Here is an 18,810-nt window from a genome sequence, read left to right on the forward strand (position 1 = left end):
AATTAATTTCCATCAGTCATAATTTGGATTTGATTTAGATTTGAATTGGGGATGTATTGGTTTATATAACTCAGGTGCCCAGAACAGGTGAGCATGCAGTGTAATTCGAGATTTAGGATGGTCTCAGTGCTATGTGGCAACACTGCCCTTTTATGCTTGTGTTTATTCCCAGAAACACTTGAATCCCAAACAGTTCCATTAGACTGAAAATTGCAGCTGGCCCTGAGATCTGCCTGTGAAATTGGCCAGCCGCCTCCTCAAGTTATGTAGAGTCCTAGGGCGTGTGTAGGTGAAATGAAGTACATGCATGCACGACACTTTAAAGCGGGTTAAATGCTTTTGCACCACTTTAATGGTGTTGGTGTTTGCACACATTGGCAGCGTATTGCGCATTAATTCCAGCCGCTGTAGCACATTCAGTGGCATAATATGCCTTAAATGACTTTGGGGTGCAGCAAACTAAAATACCTCCAAGGAGTTTTGGTTTGTTGCCCTACAGCCATGGAGCGAAGCTCTGGGCTCTGTGCGGCTCAGGGACTGTGCAGGCAGGCCATGCAAACAGCCTGGTGGTAGCCTGAGAAGGCAGGCTCCATTGAAGAAAAAAGGAAAAAAGCAGCAGCCTGATCTTTCCCCCCACCCCCTGGAACCTGCCTGCCTGCATGAGCTGCGCAGGAACCCGGTCCTTCCCTCCATGGCTGCGGTGTCTCCTGAAACTGCCCGAGCCAGGTGCCTATGGCCGGGTGCCAGCTTAGGGGGGCCATCGCTGCTGCAGAGGGAAGCACCAGCTCCCTCTCCTCCTCCCCGCCCCTCCGCAGCCCAGGGACTGCTCCGTCCGCCAGCAGCTCACTCTCCCCTCCCTACCGCTGGAGAGGCAGGTAAGACACGGGTGGACACAACATGGGGGTTTACTTCATCTTAAATTGAAGCACTGTTTTTAAAAACCCATCACCTCAGTTTAGGGCTCCCATTTTGTCTACACATGCCCTGAGTCATAAGAGTGAGACTTGTCCTTGCAAAGGGCCTCTTTTAGCTAGAAGAACAGGAGAGATGATTTATCTGACTGCCCTTCCTCTCAAATTTAAGTATGTACTTGGGTGTTTCAAAGGAGGAGGTAGAACAGGGGCATAAATAGGTGAAGTGATTAAATCAATGGAAGAGATAGTAATAGGACCCAGGAATCCTGATCACTAGAATAGTATCTTTTCCATATGTCTCCCAGTTAGATATCCTTAGGATTCACCTTTGCAGTCTCTGGGAAATAAAATGAGAGAAGAAGAAATTGAAAGACTTGGAAAGAGAAAGGTTCAAAGATGTTGGAAGAGCTCACTGAGGCTGAGTAAATCTGTTGTGAAGCCCAATAAGTCTTTTGCCTCTACTACAAATACTTCAAAGAATCATCAACAGAGATTTTCATAGTAATGAAGTGTCTGATAAATCTAAACATTCTTATCAGAGATGCAGGCTCATCTTTGGACCATTATGCTAAATAAATTGTTTCCAGAAATTCATTCTATTAGAACATATCTGTCTTAGACCAGGCAGATGGCCAGCCACAAATTAATGAATAGACTTCCATTTTGAATTTACATTGGACCTGCTTATCTTGATAAATCTTCAGAATTGTTGAGACAGAATCTAAACTAAATGCAAATGTCAGACTATTTCCTGAATGAGCTATCACATTGGCTGGGTTTTGTGCATCTTCTGTTAATGAAAACTGGTTTATTAAATTGGTTAATTTTATTGTTCTCCAATTAAAAAAAAAACCCATCATTACAATAGTTACCTGAAAAAATCCCAAAAGGCTACATATATGTGCCATCTGTAATACAATAAATAATAAATAAAAACATAGGACTACTTATTTAGAGTAAACAAAAAGCTGAATTTTTCCATTAAGTATAAGGGCCAATGAGAGGAATTGGCATGACTCTTAAAAGAGAATTTTGCCTGTCTTAATTGCTATTAAACAACAGCATTCCTTCCAAGTTTAATAGTGAAAACAAGCTGCGATGCACTCAGTGAATACTGCGATGCACTCAGTATGTGTGTAAAATGTCAGTTTGTAGAGGATGTAAAGCTTGCAGCTGTCACAGTATGTGGTCCCGCCAAGCAACAGACAGGATGTCATAGCTTTGAGTTATGTAACTCTTTCCTCTCCAACAAAAATACAACAGTGGCATCTTTTCAAATGACCAGAGGATTCTTAATGACAGAATACTTCCTATGAGCCTACCACTTTAACCCTAAAAATGTCAGGCCACATTATTTCCACTACAGCCTGTGAGTTCTAGCATTAAAACTTCTTTGATGGTTTTAATGTTGCTTGTGTAGGTAAATGTGAATAGACAGCTCTGATTAACCAAAGACTAGATAGTTTCCCTTCTTTCCAACTCTGATCTGTCACCTTCTCTTTCCCCTATCCACAAGACAAAACATGCTGTCAAAATTACCGAGTGTTCCTTTAAAATGAGCACTATAAAATATTTAAAATATTTGTATCTTTTTATTACTAATGAGTAATATTCCATCAAAATATTTTCCATGACTTGGAGAGAGAGATTATTGCTGTGCACATTCAACTCTTGTTTCAGTCTTTTTTTTTTTTTGCTACTTTTCATCTCCAAGTGTGTTGACATGAACTAGACTGTCAGTTTCCAAATGCATTGTGAAGTAGTTGTTTGTCTGGTAGAATGGAAACAATAATGGCATCAATCATAGGTGTGGTAAACATTCATAGGTGGTACTTATATCAAGAGACAAAATTGTTTCTCTCTGCTAATACTAGGTAGCATATTGTTTTAATTCCGTGTTCTTTATGGAGATTTCTCTGGAGATCTTGTTTTAATTTGGCTTTAAATCTGATGTAGGTCAGAAGTTTAATAAGTTTGGTGGGCTTGATCTCGTCACTTTGCAACACTTGGCAGCCTGTGGTCACAAGAGAGATGTGTGCCCATAACAGCGAAAAGGGTGAAGGTGATGAGTATGGAAATCAGTCCTGTGAAAAGTGAAAGGCTCTCTGCTCCATATGAAAAAGAGCTGCTGAGTAACTAAAATATTGAGGGATTGCCATTATCACTCCTTTATTATGTAGACAAATCTGAACAGCTTAGGAGGGATGTTTTACAAGTTTTTTGTTTGTTTGCTTTGTATCACAAGGTTTCTTACCTTATGAGACGCCTTGAATACCATATCGAGGGGGATACCATATGCAGTGTTTCTCCAAAAATTAGATATTCAGAATTGAGGTGCTTGGTTTAAGTGGGGAAGCTGATCTCCATGCTGGAATGGAGACATGGGGGCACTATGATGGCTACTGGGGCAGTGCTGCCTGCTCTTCCTTTCCCAGGCCTCATTTAGGAAGGGTAGAGTCTGCTGCTTAGGTCATTCTGTCCTTGCCAGCTTTGCAAGTCAAGCTTTGACCCCAGAACAGCCACTACTAATTCAGTAGGAATCAGCAGAAGGCATTCAGAAGGAATCCATGACTATGCATACTAGTGAATTACTGAAAATGCTTTGTGGAGAATGGTAGCTGTAAAGGGTCTGTTCTGCGGTTCAATAGCTTGTCTAAAAAGAGATGGAGATGATACATTTCTTATGCATGGAGTCATCAGCGAGAGAGGCTTTTTTACTCAACCTTTGTTCAAAGAAAAGTGGATTTCACCTAGAGTGAATTGCAATGGGAAAGCTGCGTGCGGAAAATTGTAGTAGGGTTGTAGTCGTATTGGTCCAAGGATTATTCAAGGAGTAAGATTTTTTTGATAGTATCTTTTATTGGATCAGCTGTTAGTTGGGAGATATTCTAGGCAAGTCTTCAGGCACACAGTGCCCTTCCTCAGGTCTGGAAAAGAAGCAGAGACAGCCTAAGTTAAATATCAGATAACACAGTAACTTTTGTTACATTCCATTAAGTAAATGAAAATACTTTCTTAAAGTACAAGAGAGGTAAAATTGCAGAGTAAAGAGAAGTTATCAGGAGCATCTACAAAACAAGTGAAGGGTAATTTGACTAGTTGCCCTAATCATATAAAAAATTTGATCATTGAAATGGGAGGAGGATTGTTATTACCTGGGAAGGTACAGCAAGATTAGCAGAAAGAGCCGGTAAATAGTAATAGGCCATAAACCTGCCAACACATAGCTGCTTTAATTAAAATGCCCACAGCGTCTTGTGTATTCAGCTTCCTGAATCTCAAAATGGTGGCGGGGGCACTAACTAAAGCTCATTGAACAACCTTTTTGAAATGTGGGATGCTGAATATATGAGACGCTGCAGCATGCTGGAGCGTTCTGATGAAAACGATGAATCAAGTCTATTCTGGCGCATTCTAATTAGAACATGTTGGAGCATGTGTAAAAGTGCCAGTTGTTTCTGTATGGTTTTTCCTGTCAAGTTATAAATTTTTCTTCCCAGGCCTGTCTTCTGAAGGTGTTTTGTAGATTTCCCTTCTGTACAAGGGTTGTGACTTCAGAAATGGAGTGGTTGTTCTGTGGAAAGTGTTCTCCCACTGATGATTGGTTGTTCCTGTCCTTAATCACTTTTCTGGGGTGGAGTAGTTTAGTTTTACCTCCATAGTTTTCCTTGATGGCACTGGTGCACTGGATGAAATATACCACAATTTCTGATAGATGTGTATGATTTTGATCGTTTTATTGTGAGGTGTGTTGATTGTGGTGGCAGTGGAGATGTGTTGGCCAGTTTTACATTTGCATTTGTTTAAACAGCAAACGCATCCTTACACATGCCCCTGCTTCTTGGGTGCATTATATCACCATGAGTACTTGAACAGTAGCATAACTAAGGGAGGGTGCCCAGGGCAGCAGCCCCATGCACCACCACCTTTGCAGGGGGAGTTCAGAAATAGTCACCAGTGCAGCTGACAGCTGGCCAGGGTATGGATATGCTCTGTTAAGCCTCTGCACTTGAACAGTCCTAATGAGTAGCATAACTACAGGCAGGAGGGGCACTCACCCATGGTGCCAAGTTCAGAGGTGCACCAGAATCACCACCCCCACCATCACAGAGTCCATGCCCTGGCAGTATACCAGTGCCAGGAACTCCAAAACAGTCCCCAGGTGGCTGCTGCTGTTCAGCTGAGGACTGCTTAGGAGTTTCTGGCATAGGTATGACTGTTGGGCCTCCCTCCCCAACCCACTCCACACACACAGTTTCCTGCAGTGTTTTTCCTAGGTGCGAATTCTGCTTGCTATGCCACTGGTCATAATACTTGTGCAGGTGTCATGGTTATGAAGTGGAATCGGTAGTCAGAAAACCCATTGAGAAGAATCAGCTTGATAGACATAGCATTTTACTCTTTACTTATACCCAGGAACAAAAATAGTTGAACAGCACACACAGGTTTTGAGCCTGTGATATTTGGGCATGCCTATAGGTGTGTAGTTTTGTTGATGGGGAGTGGACTGGGTGGTTGAGTTTTCCTAATATAATAGTGTTTTGTGGATCTTTGAATCCATTAGTTCTCACAAAATTAATTGTAATCTCAGCTAAATTGTCATAGCATAGTGCTGAAGAGAAATCTTGTGTAATACCAGTGCTTCATGGCTTTCTCAAAATCTCATATGTTTACTCACGTGCAAAATTTTCACATATCCAGAAGTGAGCAAAGGCCTTCCTCTGATTTTGTGTAGTTACTTGCAGGGGTCCTAATCCTGTATGCGATTGTATATAGTAGGGGTGGGCAAAATGCAGCGGATGCGGCCTGCCAGGCCATTCTATCTGGTCCGCAGAGCCCCTAAAAAATTTAGAAAATTAATATTAATCTGCCCTGAGCTGCCTGTCATGCGGCCCTCGATAGCTTGCTGAAACTCAGTAAGTGACCCTCTGCCCAAAATAATTGCCCACCCCTGGTATATAGAGAACCTTCAGGTCTGCTGGAAATCACAAGAACTGTGTCTGGAGGCAGCAGTCTACCTATGCTGATTAGTTAGCCGGACCTGGCACTACTTTACAAAGCCAGCAATCCACACTGGATCCATCCGTACCAATTCACAAGATTCTACTATACAATGGGTTGAAAGGAAGAGCTCATTACTAGAGCAGCAGCATCCAGCTTTCGTTGCTGGAATGCAAACACACAGAAAACACCTCTTTTGTTTATCATAAGTATTTATAAGTGGGTCACTAATGTTATATGATTAATACAAATGACTTTATGGACACAGTCCCAAAATAGAATAGATGAAATTATTAACCACTTCAGAGTAGGGATTTGTTCTCCTTTCATTGATGTGCAGGTGGCATAAAATACTTGCAGCACACTTTCACTGAGTTATCCTTGATGATCCAGGCATTTCATTGCTCTGTTTCTTTGTTCTCTTTCCCTTTTCCTGAGGTGCACATTGGCTAGGGACAGACATTCAAAAAGCCTGAGCCTGAATTGATTCAATCTTTGCAGTTTAGTTTAACCTAGCTAGGATGAACTGGTTTGTAACTGCGCAGACATCCCAGACATGCAGGCACATGACTGCAGTGGCTCAGGCTAGAAGTTGGGGGGCGCTAGAGCAGCCCTTCCTTTCCCTTCCCTTCCACAGCACAGAGCTGAGGGGGCGGGGGTGTGGCCAGGCCTGGGCAGGATGCTCTGACCAGCCCAGCAGGGAATTGATAACAGTGTTTATTATCCCTAACTTAGTGTTTATTACCCTATTAAGAAAACAACAGAGGGACATTACTAGCTACCCATTGATTCTGCCTGTTGATCCAGCACAGACGGTAGCCAGCATGTGGTCTGCTAGCTAATACATAGTTACCTCTCGACGAGGCAGAGTGGAGGGGGGAATTCCTGCTTAGCAGGGAGTAGTGAGGGTGAGTGCGGGAGCATCCCACAGTCTCTGCTAGAGTTGCAGCCAGGGAGCAGAGGGGAGGGACCAGCGCTGCTGTGAAGCAGAAAGCCTCTCCTAGCCCAGAGAGCGTGCTGGGATGCTGAGGGAACCTGGCTTATCTTAAACCAGCAAGGGGTCTGGGACAGACATTGCATAAACCAGTTTGACCCAAATCAGTTAAGTCTGATACTACTTTCAATCAGGTTTCTCTCAAACTGGTTTCAGCCATTTTCAAACTGGTTTATGCGCACTGAACTTCTGTTCTGTTACAGGTTTAAACCAGTTTCTGTGTAATGTTTGTCCCTTGCCATCGTGTTCTACCCTCTTCCCCTTCCTAAGGGGTGGAGTGGCACTGGGGCCCAGGTAGTCTAATATTGACCACAAACTCCATGTTCCCTGTATGATGTGTAGGAGGAAGACCCTGTAGTACTTCTGTAAGGAGAGGGTCACGAATTCACCACCTATTTCCTCATTTGCCAAAATTGGAGACAGTTGCTAAGTATTAATATTTCTGTTCCCTTTTCAGGTTTCCAGGATTTCTCCCCCCATGCCTATAGGTTTCCTCAGTTCACTGTCTTTTTGATTTACGTAGAAGCATATTATTGAAACTAACTTAGTGAATGCTTCATCTTCTGTTTTTTAATTGTGATCTGTTTTGTCTCCACATTGCAAAACAATGTGAGGCAGTGACCAGACTTGGTGGCCATGTAATTAAGTCACATTTACTTAACACAGAAAACAGAGATTGTTTCAGCTGAACTTTTTTTAAGTCTCAAAAGTAAAAGAAGGTGATCAATGTCTTGTTTTTTAGGTTGCTTGGTGTTTAAACCTGCTGTGGTGAAAATAAATGAAAACTGATGATGATGTAATGTGTGTGGTTTGCCCTAGATATTATCTTTATTTTTAAATCAGATTTTAGAGTTTTCTAATGAGCTAAGGCTACTGTGAAGGGAAGAATTGTTGAAAACAAACAGCAAACCATGAATAAAAATGAATTCTTTTTATGTGCTGCAAGACAGGGAAGAACAAACTTAATATGCTCTGGTTTCTTGACATACAAGGTGTGATCAGAGATTTCTTATCATCCACAGGAGAGTAGGAAGTGAGTTAATTAAAATTTTCCTCCCTTTCACAGAATAAAATGTCTCCCAGTTTGATACACAGTATTCTTTGCGCACCTTACGTTTTATTAGAGCTCTATCATACATTTTTCTATTGCTTCTTTTTAACTGATCTGGGCTTGAACAGCCTCCAGAATTCTGTAGTTTCATCTCATGAACTTTTATGTTTGAAATTTTATCTCCATTGTCTCAAATCATAATATATAACATAGCTTCTCTATAGTCTGTTACAAAAGTTACATTTACTATAAAAATAAAGCCAGGATTGTTGGTGTCTAAAAAGGGTTGGGTTTTTTTTCAAGTTTACTACTACTTGTTTGAATAGTCTGTGTTTTGGAAAGAAAGGTGGGAGTGACACTGGCAGGTATGATGTCATGCTAGCATTTGGCCTTACTACTATAATAGTCTGCACTAGCTAGTTGTGGCTTCTACTGATACCACAGTTTCAGGTGTGATATAAATACTAGCACTAGCATCTCTGGAGGAGTAGGGCTAACTAGTGCCCCTGGTGCACTTAACTTTAAAGGTGCAACTGTTTACATTTGTAAGGGAGGAGTTTGAGCTTCAGTTTAAAAAAATGTTTAAAAAAATTACTTAGGGTTACTCTGTTCCCTTCTACCTGTCATCAACGAGCAAAATTATTTGGTAGAGAAAAGTGTTGCAATGCAGGTCATTGGGGTAGGGATATTGGGAAGAGGTATCATGGGTGATTCTACAGAGGTAGTGAGTAACCTCCAGGAAAGCTGTTAGGAGGATCTGGACATAATTCTAAGGCTGTATGAACCTAGGCAGGGTGAGGACACATTTTCTCTTGAGTGGTAGCATGTGAGCAACCTGGTGCACACAGGTGAGAAAACAAACATTATAACAATTTCTTACCACTCTTTCTACCAAAACCTTTCCCTTCCACTTCTTTACACATTAAACCTTCTGAACTAAAAATCCTTTTATTTTGTTGAGCTCTAACCTGCTCTTTTCTCTTTGTCCTGCTACAAAGAAATGCAACATCATCTGCTACAGATGAGTCTGACAAGTAAGACAGGTCAGAATCCAGCAGGCATTTCATTGTATTGCCCCTGAGAGAGCCTGCAAAGAAAACTGGATGTGGCAGGAGAAACTGCATCCCTGAAATGGCTCTGTTTCTGTAAGCAGCCAAGAGTGCTTTGTGCTGCAGCCATGCCCGCCTTAGTTGCCATAACAACCCTTTGATTTTTGACAAGTTTGTCACATTTCTTGATGAAATACGAAGGTTCTCCTTGGTAATCACTAACCTTGGGCACCGAGTCTGAAATCTCAATCCTCTTTGCATCATCAGTGATCGTTTAGGGCATGAACAAAGCTCTGGTCTGCTCTTTGTGGATGTTCCCTCTATTACATTCCATAAGTTTCCACCTTCTAAATACCATTTGACAGAGGGGTCCTTTTGGACAGGGCTTTTGCCATATTCTTCCATCTGCTCAGAACAGATGCTTTGATATCTTTCTTGATACAAATCCTAGATACATCCCTCTGTATTTTTGAGATAAAGGGCGGTTGATTTCTTTGATAAGCATTGGTTAAAATTCATTCCATTTAATACCTAGTATTTTCCTGGACATTTACTTGAGAAGGCATTTAGACTTCCATCTTTACCTTGAGATTTACCTCAGGCTATAGGCCCCTTAAAAACTGGAAAAATAAGAAAAATTAATGTTGCAGCTTGCATAGAGACTGGAAGTGGAAAGGAAGGAAAAGGTAGTGGGGCTGATGGAGCCTCTGACTGGTGAGGCTCTGTAAATGCGACGCTGCTGCAAGTCCCAGTAGATTCAAAGCTCCTGATAGACTTCTGAGGAAATGAGTCAGAGGCCCTCTTAAAAGGCATCTTAACTATGACCTACATATGGTGATGTTGTCAGTCCCTGCCACTATGTCCACTCCTGAAAATGGATATAGTTATTAGGTGTATAAGTGACTTGCAACAAGAAGAAAGACCAGTGCAGACTGGCAGTTAGTTTCTTTGTCTAAAATACAGCAACAGCATATGAATGATATCTGTTCAGACGAGTATTATTACAGAATATATGGCTTTCCATTTGAACTTTGTTGATTAGTATTGATGGCTGGCAAATGATTGTACATTGCACAATTTTGAGAATGAACAAGTAGATGAAGACACACAGTCGAAGGTAATGCCTCCCAGACTTTACTTGTTTGTTTATTTTGGCAAATGTAGGTGGCACTGCAGTGGAGTGGAGTTGTGCGTGTAGTGAGTAGTGTAGTAGTTGTAATTTATTATAGTATTTTAGTAAAGCTTGTAACTGAAGAATAAATGCGCTTATAGTATATTTTGTTAAACTAGTGAAATCTTGGTTATTAGACACTTAACTGGAGCTCAGTCTTTGCTGAGACAGCCATTAGTTGCTTTTGTGTTTGTTTTTTTTTAAAGAATTGTTTGGTTTGCAGCTTAAAGGAGAGAGAATTAGCGGTGCCCTATTGTACAGCATCTGTGAGTGAAGCCTGACTTTTATGGTGAAAGGTAGCATTTTCGTCTCACCCACATATTTCCTGATTCAGAATAATAAATAGGCAGTGGTCGTTTGCCTGTGGGTGACGAAAGAAATGAAACAAATTGTACTCATATTTTCTTTCTCCTGCTGCTGGATGCAAATAACATGGGCTCATTACCACCATCATGTCATTTAACACCCTAGGAAATACTCTGAGCTCAGAGGGCCAAATTTTGCTCTCGGCATCACTGATGTAGAGCTGAAGAAATTCTCTTGATTCCAGTAGAATTGCTTGGGGTTTACACCAGTGTTGTCAAGAGCAGAATCTGTCCTGGGCAAAATAGCGTGGTTTTGTGCTGCTTGAATATCTTTTTGTTTGCAAGGAGGTAATTGTTCTTTTTTCACTGAAGATTGCAGGAGGCTCTTTGTCCAGGGAAGCTCTGATAAAAACAATATGAATTAGGCCTGTTGATCTGATTGATCAGCTGGCACATGGCTGATTTGGGAAGCACAAGAAGACATCATGTATTTGTACTGTTTTAACAAATGTATTAAACACTACAGTAAAAATTGGAAACTAACCTTGCACCTTTGTGTGTTTAAAATAATTTTCCTTCCTGTTTTGCTGAACTTGCAAAAATGCTGTAATTTCAGTACACAAAGCAAACAACTTCTCTCCTCTTTCTCCTCTCGCCCCCCCAAAACAAACACATTTTTTATATAAAGCCAAATAGCCCACTTCAAGCGATAATCCCACTGTTGATTTCTTCCCCAGGGGATGGAAGTGAAGACAGATTATATTCCGCTGCTGAATTCTCTTGCCGCATATGGTTGGCAGCTGACATGTGTGCTTCCTACTCCAATTGTAAAGACAAACAGGTAACATGTTTGCCTTTTGTTCGTGGGGGGCGGTCACTGTATAAGCATGGTTGTTTGTGCTACCAGCTCTGTGCACTCCTAGCTTGGAATTCCTTGCACCTAGGGGCTAGGCTTCTCATTTCAGCGTCTGTTGAGCTAGTCTAAGCACTCCAACCCCACCACAAATCTGGTTGGCAAGACTCAAGAGTCTGACGGATAGATCCTACTAGACCCGTGTGCACTGCTGTATTTTCCAGACCAGAATTAGCTTCCTTTAAAAACAAAAACAGAACATAGTATCAGTCACTATAGAAGCACAGGATGTTCCTTAATCAGTAGGTATCCAAAAACTGTGAGGTGACGTATCCATCATGGCTCAGAGAAATTGGGTGAGGTAATACTAATAATACTCTAGCAGCCTTCAATTGAAATATCTTTGTTTATGGTTTTTCGCCTTTTTAGGGCCACTTTTATTTCATTAGTGTAATTATTTTTTGATACATTAAGATATATTGAAAAAGACTGGCTAAAAACAGTTGTGTAACAATAGTTAATCATTATTACACATTCTGGAATGTCCTTTCAAATAAATGAGTTCATCAGGCAGGAATAGTTTTATAATATATCAATGCCCAAGTTGCTATTTATTAGTAAAGGATTAAAATCAGCCCAATACTGTCTGAGCCACAGATGGAGACATCTCCTGCCTCCCAAGGCTGACAGTTTACAAAAGCCAAGCATGGTGGGAAAAACCAGTAAGAGTTAGCCTAAATCTAATGTTTTCAATATGCATATTGGAGATACTAGATTTAATGTGCACGAACTGAAGCATGTTAATGTTCATGTAAATGCACCCTGTTCTACTTAAGGGTTTTCTCCTTTCTGTTTTCTGTAAGCCATTTTCTGACCTCATAAATTGCTTCTGGTTTCCAGTAATGATTTAACACTTTGCTTCATGCCTCATAATTAGGAGTAATTTAGGATTTGTCATTTCTTATGCTCAGCTAGTAAAAGAACATTTCCGTGTGTAATTAGGATTATAGTGCACACACCCACCACATGGGTTGTTGTATTTTTTAGTATCAATTCTTTGTTTATACTTCTGTACCAAATGTTTTAGCAGTAAATACATTAAATGCTGACTGAATGGTGATTTTGGGTGCATCAAATTAGACATAAACTGGAATTAGGCGTGAGGGTTTCCAACAGAACATTTTATTCAAGGCCTGTAGAGATGGATGCATTTTTAGGTCATTTTTATTGTAACTTTTTTGCCATTTTAAGTGAATGACTGTGAAGCAAGTCTTGGGTTTTGAGTCGCACCATATGAAGTTTGTTCATTCTCAGGACTTTTTTTTACAGGGAGGGGAATTTAGCCACTAAGCAGATTGTCTTTCTTCAGAGACCCTCTCTACCCCAAAAAGCAAAGAAGAAAGAATCTAAGGTAAGTGACCTTGAATTCCTGTATATGTTTTTCTTGGCAGTACTCTAATATTCTAATTGATTTTCCATGTCAGTAGAAAGGGCTTGTTCAACATTTCTCTGATTTAGAAGGTTTGCTGAACATTATCAGAATGTTTTTTAACTAGAATTTGGACTGTTCAGTCAAAAAATAGTAAAATACTCCAAAGGATGCGAAAGCCAATATCCCTCACTTTTATTTCTCTTGGAGGGACCTGAAGATTAGGGAAGAGAGTGGAGAGAAGGAGGGGGTCCTAAAGACAACACAGAAGAAGTGCATAGGGATGTAGAATATGTAGATTTAATTCATAGCTTTGCAACAGACTCCTTATCTGACTTTGGGCAAGTCAGTGAATCATTCTGCTCATGCTCACCCTCTGCACAATGGAGGCAATAATACTTGGTTTCTAGCACGCTGTCTTACCTATTTATATTATTATCTCTTTGAGGCTGGGGCTGTATCTTGTAATGGAGCCCTGGCCAGAGCTCTGGTCTTGGTTGGAAGCTCTAGCTCAGTGGCTCTCACCCTTTTTAGCCTCAAGGCATCCCTTTGAAAATGCCAGCTCTCAGCTTTCCACTTGTTTTTCCTTTCTGGGTTTGGAAAAATAATATAGCAATTCTTCTCTTGCAAAGAATTCAGAAAGACCGCAGTGTGTCAGAACGTTAGGTGTGCAAGCACTTACATATGATTCACAAGAGATTTCAAATAGGAATTCATAGTGTCAAAAACAATGTCAAGCACACCCTGTGGCATACTTAAAAGGATTTCACAACACCTCAGGGTGCCATGGCACCTTGGTTTAAAATGACTGCTGTAGCAGTGAGTATAATATAAATAATAACTACTGCCTCTGAGCAAGGAAGAGTTTTACCGAACAGTAAGAAGAAACCAAATCCACCTGGAATCAACTGAACATGTAGCTGACATATATCAGGGTATCTTTGCTATGTTCCATTTATTAAATTTGCAGCTTGTAGAAGCCATGGCTCAAATGTCATATGTTAAAGGTTAGGAGAATATACAGAGATTTGTACAAAGTGCAACATGGCATAATGCTGACTGTCTTGTTCTGTCCAGGTTTGTCTCACCCTTCCTGATTTGCATGCACAGGAGTCAAGTGAGTGAAGTGTGAAAATGTAATGAGATGGTGAAGAGACAGCTAGTGCTACCTGTTTTCTTCGTACTTTGCTTACTGCAATTACACTAGTATTTTACTTGCCCAATGACAGACAGCCATGACTGCACCTAGTGTCATCTGGAAGCTGAATTAGTGCAGAAAGCAGAAAATGCTGATTAAGTGGACATGATGAGCACATTAATTAAGTATTTGGGAACCATCACCATCTCCCAGTAAACTATCACATCTCCCAGTAAACTATCAGAGAGAATTCAAAGTACTGTAGTAGTTTTAACCTATAAAATCCTAACTGAGGACCAAGTTACCTGGGAGCTCTCTGCTCTGCCACAATGGAGATCAGGAGAGGCATTTGAGCTGGGCTCCTACCTGATACAAGCAAAAGTAACCTGGCACAGTGTCCTTGATTTTGGATGTGTGTGGATAATATCATTCCTCCTTACATCATATACTACCTGTTATCACAACTTCCATAATCAATGACTGACTTCCATATATCATAGTATAAAAATAAACTCCTTTTATTATTACTCCAGACAATGCCTCAAGCTGCTTAATAGCAACAATTTTAGCAATCTCTGCTGCATTGTCACTTAATGCCACAGCTATCAAATAATATTCCAAGACCAAATCAGGTAGCAGTTTGCTTTGTTAAAGAAATATATGTAACAATATACAATAGAAAAGAAGACTGGCTTTTTATAATTATGCTCAGCACTTGGGAATTTGGCAGTATACCAGAATAGGGCCTTTGTGCTATACATATAATTGATCTTGCATTTGCATTGCATTTAGGTACATGGGCTCTTACTGCTTACTGTTAAATTTTTGGGTGTGCATGCAAAACTCATGAGAAGAGACCAAACGATTACTATAATGTTGAGAGAGTAGGTAAAGCTGAGGTGGACAGTGTTACTGCAGGGAGCAGAGGTTTGAGGGATGTAAGTCCTCTGAGCTTTCTGGAACCCCTTCTCCTTTTAGTTTATTCGTGCATCATTATTTTTTCACACAGTATCATTTTTATGGGTTTGACCTTATCTGCTAGATATGAAATAAACATCATAGTCAGACAGTCCATGAGTTTGCAAAAATACAGGGAAGTATCAGGGTATAAATTCTAGACATGGCACAGTCCTTTGTGAAGTGATGCTAAAACAAAAATATGCTTTGTAAACTTCGGGGCCAAGTGCACATTCAGAACAAACATAATCTTTTATGGCTTTCTGTCATCTCATGAGCCACTGCTTCCTCACATGCCATCACCAGGTATGTGATCCTGGTACTGTCAACCTTACTTAATATCACAGGCTTTTGTTGGTCCCATGCATGTGACATTGTGAGGGCTTGACTGTACTTCTTCCACCTAGTCAGCCAAAGCCTGGAAAAGGTCAGTCAAATTTCACAAACTGATATGGGTAAAAGAAAATATCTTCATGCCAGCAACATAAATATAATATAGTAGTAAAATGCTAGTAATAAAATGACAGTTGTCACTTCAAGAAAAATATGGAGAAGTGTTGGCCCTCAGATCAATTCTGAGAACCAAGAAAGGTTCAAAGAGCCAGTCCCACCAAAATTAAATACTCACAACATCAGAATATCTACATTTTGAATAGCAAATTCAATAACAAAATACAGAAAAGATATAAATGACTAAGCAACACAGATAAAGCATAACAAGCAAATGATTAAAAGTTATAAAATGCACATTATCTAAAGGCTATTTTTAAAAGCAGTTTAATCTTAACATTTCTAAGTGCTAAAGTATTAAAAAGCTTCTAACATGGCCAGCCCATTAGGTAAAGGACCTTCTTACTTACGTTTCAAAAATTAAGTTGCTACATAGCACTAACCAGGTATGCTGGCAAGTGGGCATTTCAGAAAGAACAATAGTTCAAGACTGAAGATCAAGAATTCCAAAGCAGACTTGGTTTTATACTCTAACTTGGCTACAATATCAAAAAGCTTACCAAATACAGTAAAAAAAAATAGAAAAGCATTCCTAATATAAAATATGAAAGCTACTCTAATATTTATATGCCTGTTCTTACTCTTTCTATAAGCTTTACGTCATCTAAAATTAACCTTGTCTATCATCAAACCACTAAATGTACTCAAGGCAATCTTGCAATCTTTACCATTTTTTTTCAATCCATCTATCTTGAATTTTTTTAAATGATTCATACCTTGTGACATTCTTGCCTGAGCATTTCCTTTGCCTGATCTACTCCTAGTCAAACTATAGTCAAGCAAATACAAGCAACTCTATACTTGCCTTTTATGAAACGGCTGAAGGCCTACCATGCGGGGTGCAGTAGCACCTCCCTGCCTTTGATTCCAGCTCCACCCAAACTCTCCACCCAAAGAGAGGCAGCAGTATGTCTATTCAGGCAGCAGTGAGAGGGAGTCAGCTGACTTCATGGATCATTATAATCTGCCTGATTCCTCCTACTCTCTCTTCACTCCACAGGTGTTAAAGACCCTGCCTTCTTTTTAATGGTCTTGATGTTCCATTAATCAAATTATCCTTCTTCTGCAATTCTGCTGTCAGTTAGCAATTCTGGGTAATATCCCTCTTCTGCTTTACAGCTCTGCAGACTGTTTTTAGTTCTAACTCAAAATCTTAACTCAGTTTGCAGTAATATTAACTCAGGGGATCACTAACTCAGGTGTGGAAATGCTTGACAGAAGTGTTGGATGATGCACAGTCGAGAAGCTCAAGAAGGTTAGATTTTGCTTTACAAAACTGAGTAAGAGGCATGTTTTGCCTAGTTGTTGTGTTTTTTTAAACTTAATATATAAACTATCAAATTAGTACACATTCCAATAAAGTTATATTTGTTTTCACTTTGATCTTAAACTGAATAATAGAGCACTGGGCCCCTACTATATTAGTAAAACGTCTAGTTTCTCTTTTAGTAAAATTTCTAGTTTCTCTTTAAGTGGAAAAAAATGTGTTGTATTACATGTCATAATATATCACACTACCTGCAATCCCTTTTCAAAATCTTGTACCTGCCCATACCTACCAGAATCTACAGGTAAAAACTCATCCTGCTTCATTCTAGTTCTGTAAAAAGTCTGGCTCCGGGGTCGGACCCAGAGGGTAGTAATTGATGGAAGTCACTCATCGTGGTGTCCTGTGACCAGTGGGGTCCCCCAAGGCTCTGTCCTTGGACCCATACTGTTCAACATCTTCATTAATGATGTGGACACTGGAGTCAGAAGCGGACTGGCCAAGTTCGCAGATGACACCAAACTTTGGGGCAAAGCATCCACACCAGAAGACAGGCAGGTGATCCAGGCTGACCTGGACAAGCTCAGCAAGTGGGCGGATGAGAATCTGATGGTGTTCAACGCTGATAAATGCAAGGTTCTCCACCTTGGGAAAAAAAACCCGCAGCATCCTTATAGGCTCAGCAGTGCTATGTTGGCTAGCACTATGCAAGAAAGAGACTTGGGGGTCATCATTGACCACAAGATGAACATGAGCCTGCAATGCGATGCGGCGGCTAGTAAAGCGACCAAAACGCTGGCTTGCATCCATAGATGCTTCTCAAGCAAATCCCGGGACGTCATTCTCCCCCTGTACTCGGCCTTAGTGAGGCCGCAGCTGGAGTACTGTGTCCAGTTTTGGGCTCCACAATTCAAAAAGGATGTGGAGAAGCTTGAGAGAGTCCAGAGAAGAGCCACGCGCATGATCAGAGGTCAGGGAAGCAGACCCTACGATGACAGGCTGAGAGCCCTGAGGCTCTTTAGCCTGAAAAAGTGCAGGCTCAGGGGTGATCTGATGGCCACCTACAAGTTTATCAGGGGTGACCACCAGCATCTGGGGGAACGTTTGTTCACCAGAGCGCCCCAAGGGATGACGAGGTCGAATGGTCACAAACTACTTCAAGATCGTTTCAGGCTGGACATAAGGAAGAACTTCTTTACTGTCTGAGCCCCCAAGGTCTGGAACAGCCTGCCACCGGAGGTGGTTCAAGCGCCTACATTGAACACCTTCAAGATGAAACTGGATGCTTACCTTGCTGGGATCCTATGACCCCAGCTGACTTCCTGCCCTTTGGGCGGGGGGCTGGACTCGATGATCTTCCGAGGTCCCTTCCAGCCCTGATGTCTATGTCTATGAAAAAGTCATCACTGTTTAACAGTGAATGCTTGTTTATAAGATACTTTATAAGTGGAAAAACCTAACATTCAGTATAGTTGGTGAGCATTTTGCACAGCACAAAAAGGACAAGCACCAGAATCTGATAGGTTTATTTAACTTTTGACGACACCATGTTTAAAACTTTTTTTACAGATAAACTCTTGGTGGGGAAAAATATGTTGATGAGATTAAAAGGAAATTGCAGTAGTGGAAACAAACTCCGTGTATATGCCTGTCAGGTGCTGTGCAGTTCAGCCAGCTAAATAGAAAGGAAACTTCAAAAGAGATGTAAAATCTCTTTTGTAAAGCAGAGATAACTCTATTTTATCACTCTCTCATCACTGACTGCAGATTTAATCTCATTGCTTATAAAACTTATCTTGTTTTCTGAGACAAAAATCAATGTTTATTTTAGCAGAAATTAGGCTGTGTGGACATTTAACTTTATCCACTTCTCCGATATCTCCTGTAAAACCTTAGTTTGGAAGAAACTTTTTTAACATGCAGGGCCTATTCTTTGAATCCTTAGGGCAAACTCCAGTAGACCTCCATAGTAACTGTGGGGAATTGGCAGCTCTGAAAATAAGCATTTTTTTTTTTATTCAGGTGCCCAAATTCAGACATTCAGGTTTGAAAGTGTAGGTGTTATTTTTCATTTTAAAGATGAGGTCTGGCAAAGACATCCGTCAGTAGAATGAACAAAAAGACCCTTGCTAAATGCGGACCACCTCCCCCCCCCCACCACCCCCGCCCCG

At 40.7% G+C, this 18,810-nt stretch overlaps 1 protein-coding gene across 3 annotated transcripts in view; it reads left to right on the top strand.

The window, feature by feature from the left end:
* The window catches only part of RFTN1 (raftlin, lipid raft linker 1), a 139,415-nt gene that overhangs the window by 117,054 nt on the left and 3,551 nt on the right, over window positions 1-18,810 (top strand). For all 3 annotated transcript variants that reach the window (XM_006019573.3, XM_006019572.3, XM_025198975.1), the window contains exons 8-9: window positions 11,223-11,326; window positions 12,668-12,749. In XM_006019573.3, coding sequence (XP_006019635.1) covers window positions 11,223-11,326; window positions 12,668-12,749 — 186 coding nt within the window. The remainder of the gene's footprint in view (window positions 1-11,222; window positions 11,327-12,667; window positions 12,750-18,810) is intronic.

This window comes from Alligator sinensis, unplaced genomic scaffold (genome assembly GCF_000455745.1).
Source record: "Alligator sinensis unplaced genomic scaffold, ASM45574v1 scaffold29_1, whole genome shotgun sequence".
Classification (NCBI taxonomy): domain Eukaryota; kingdom Metazoa; phylum Chordata; order Crocodylia; family Alligatoridae; genus Alligator; species Alligator sinensis.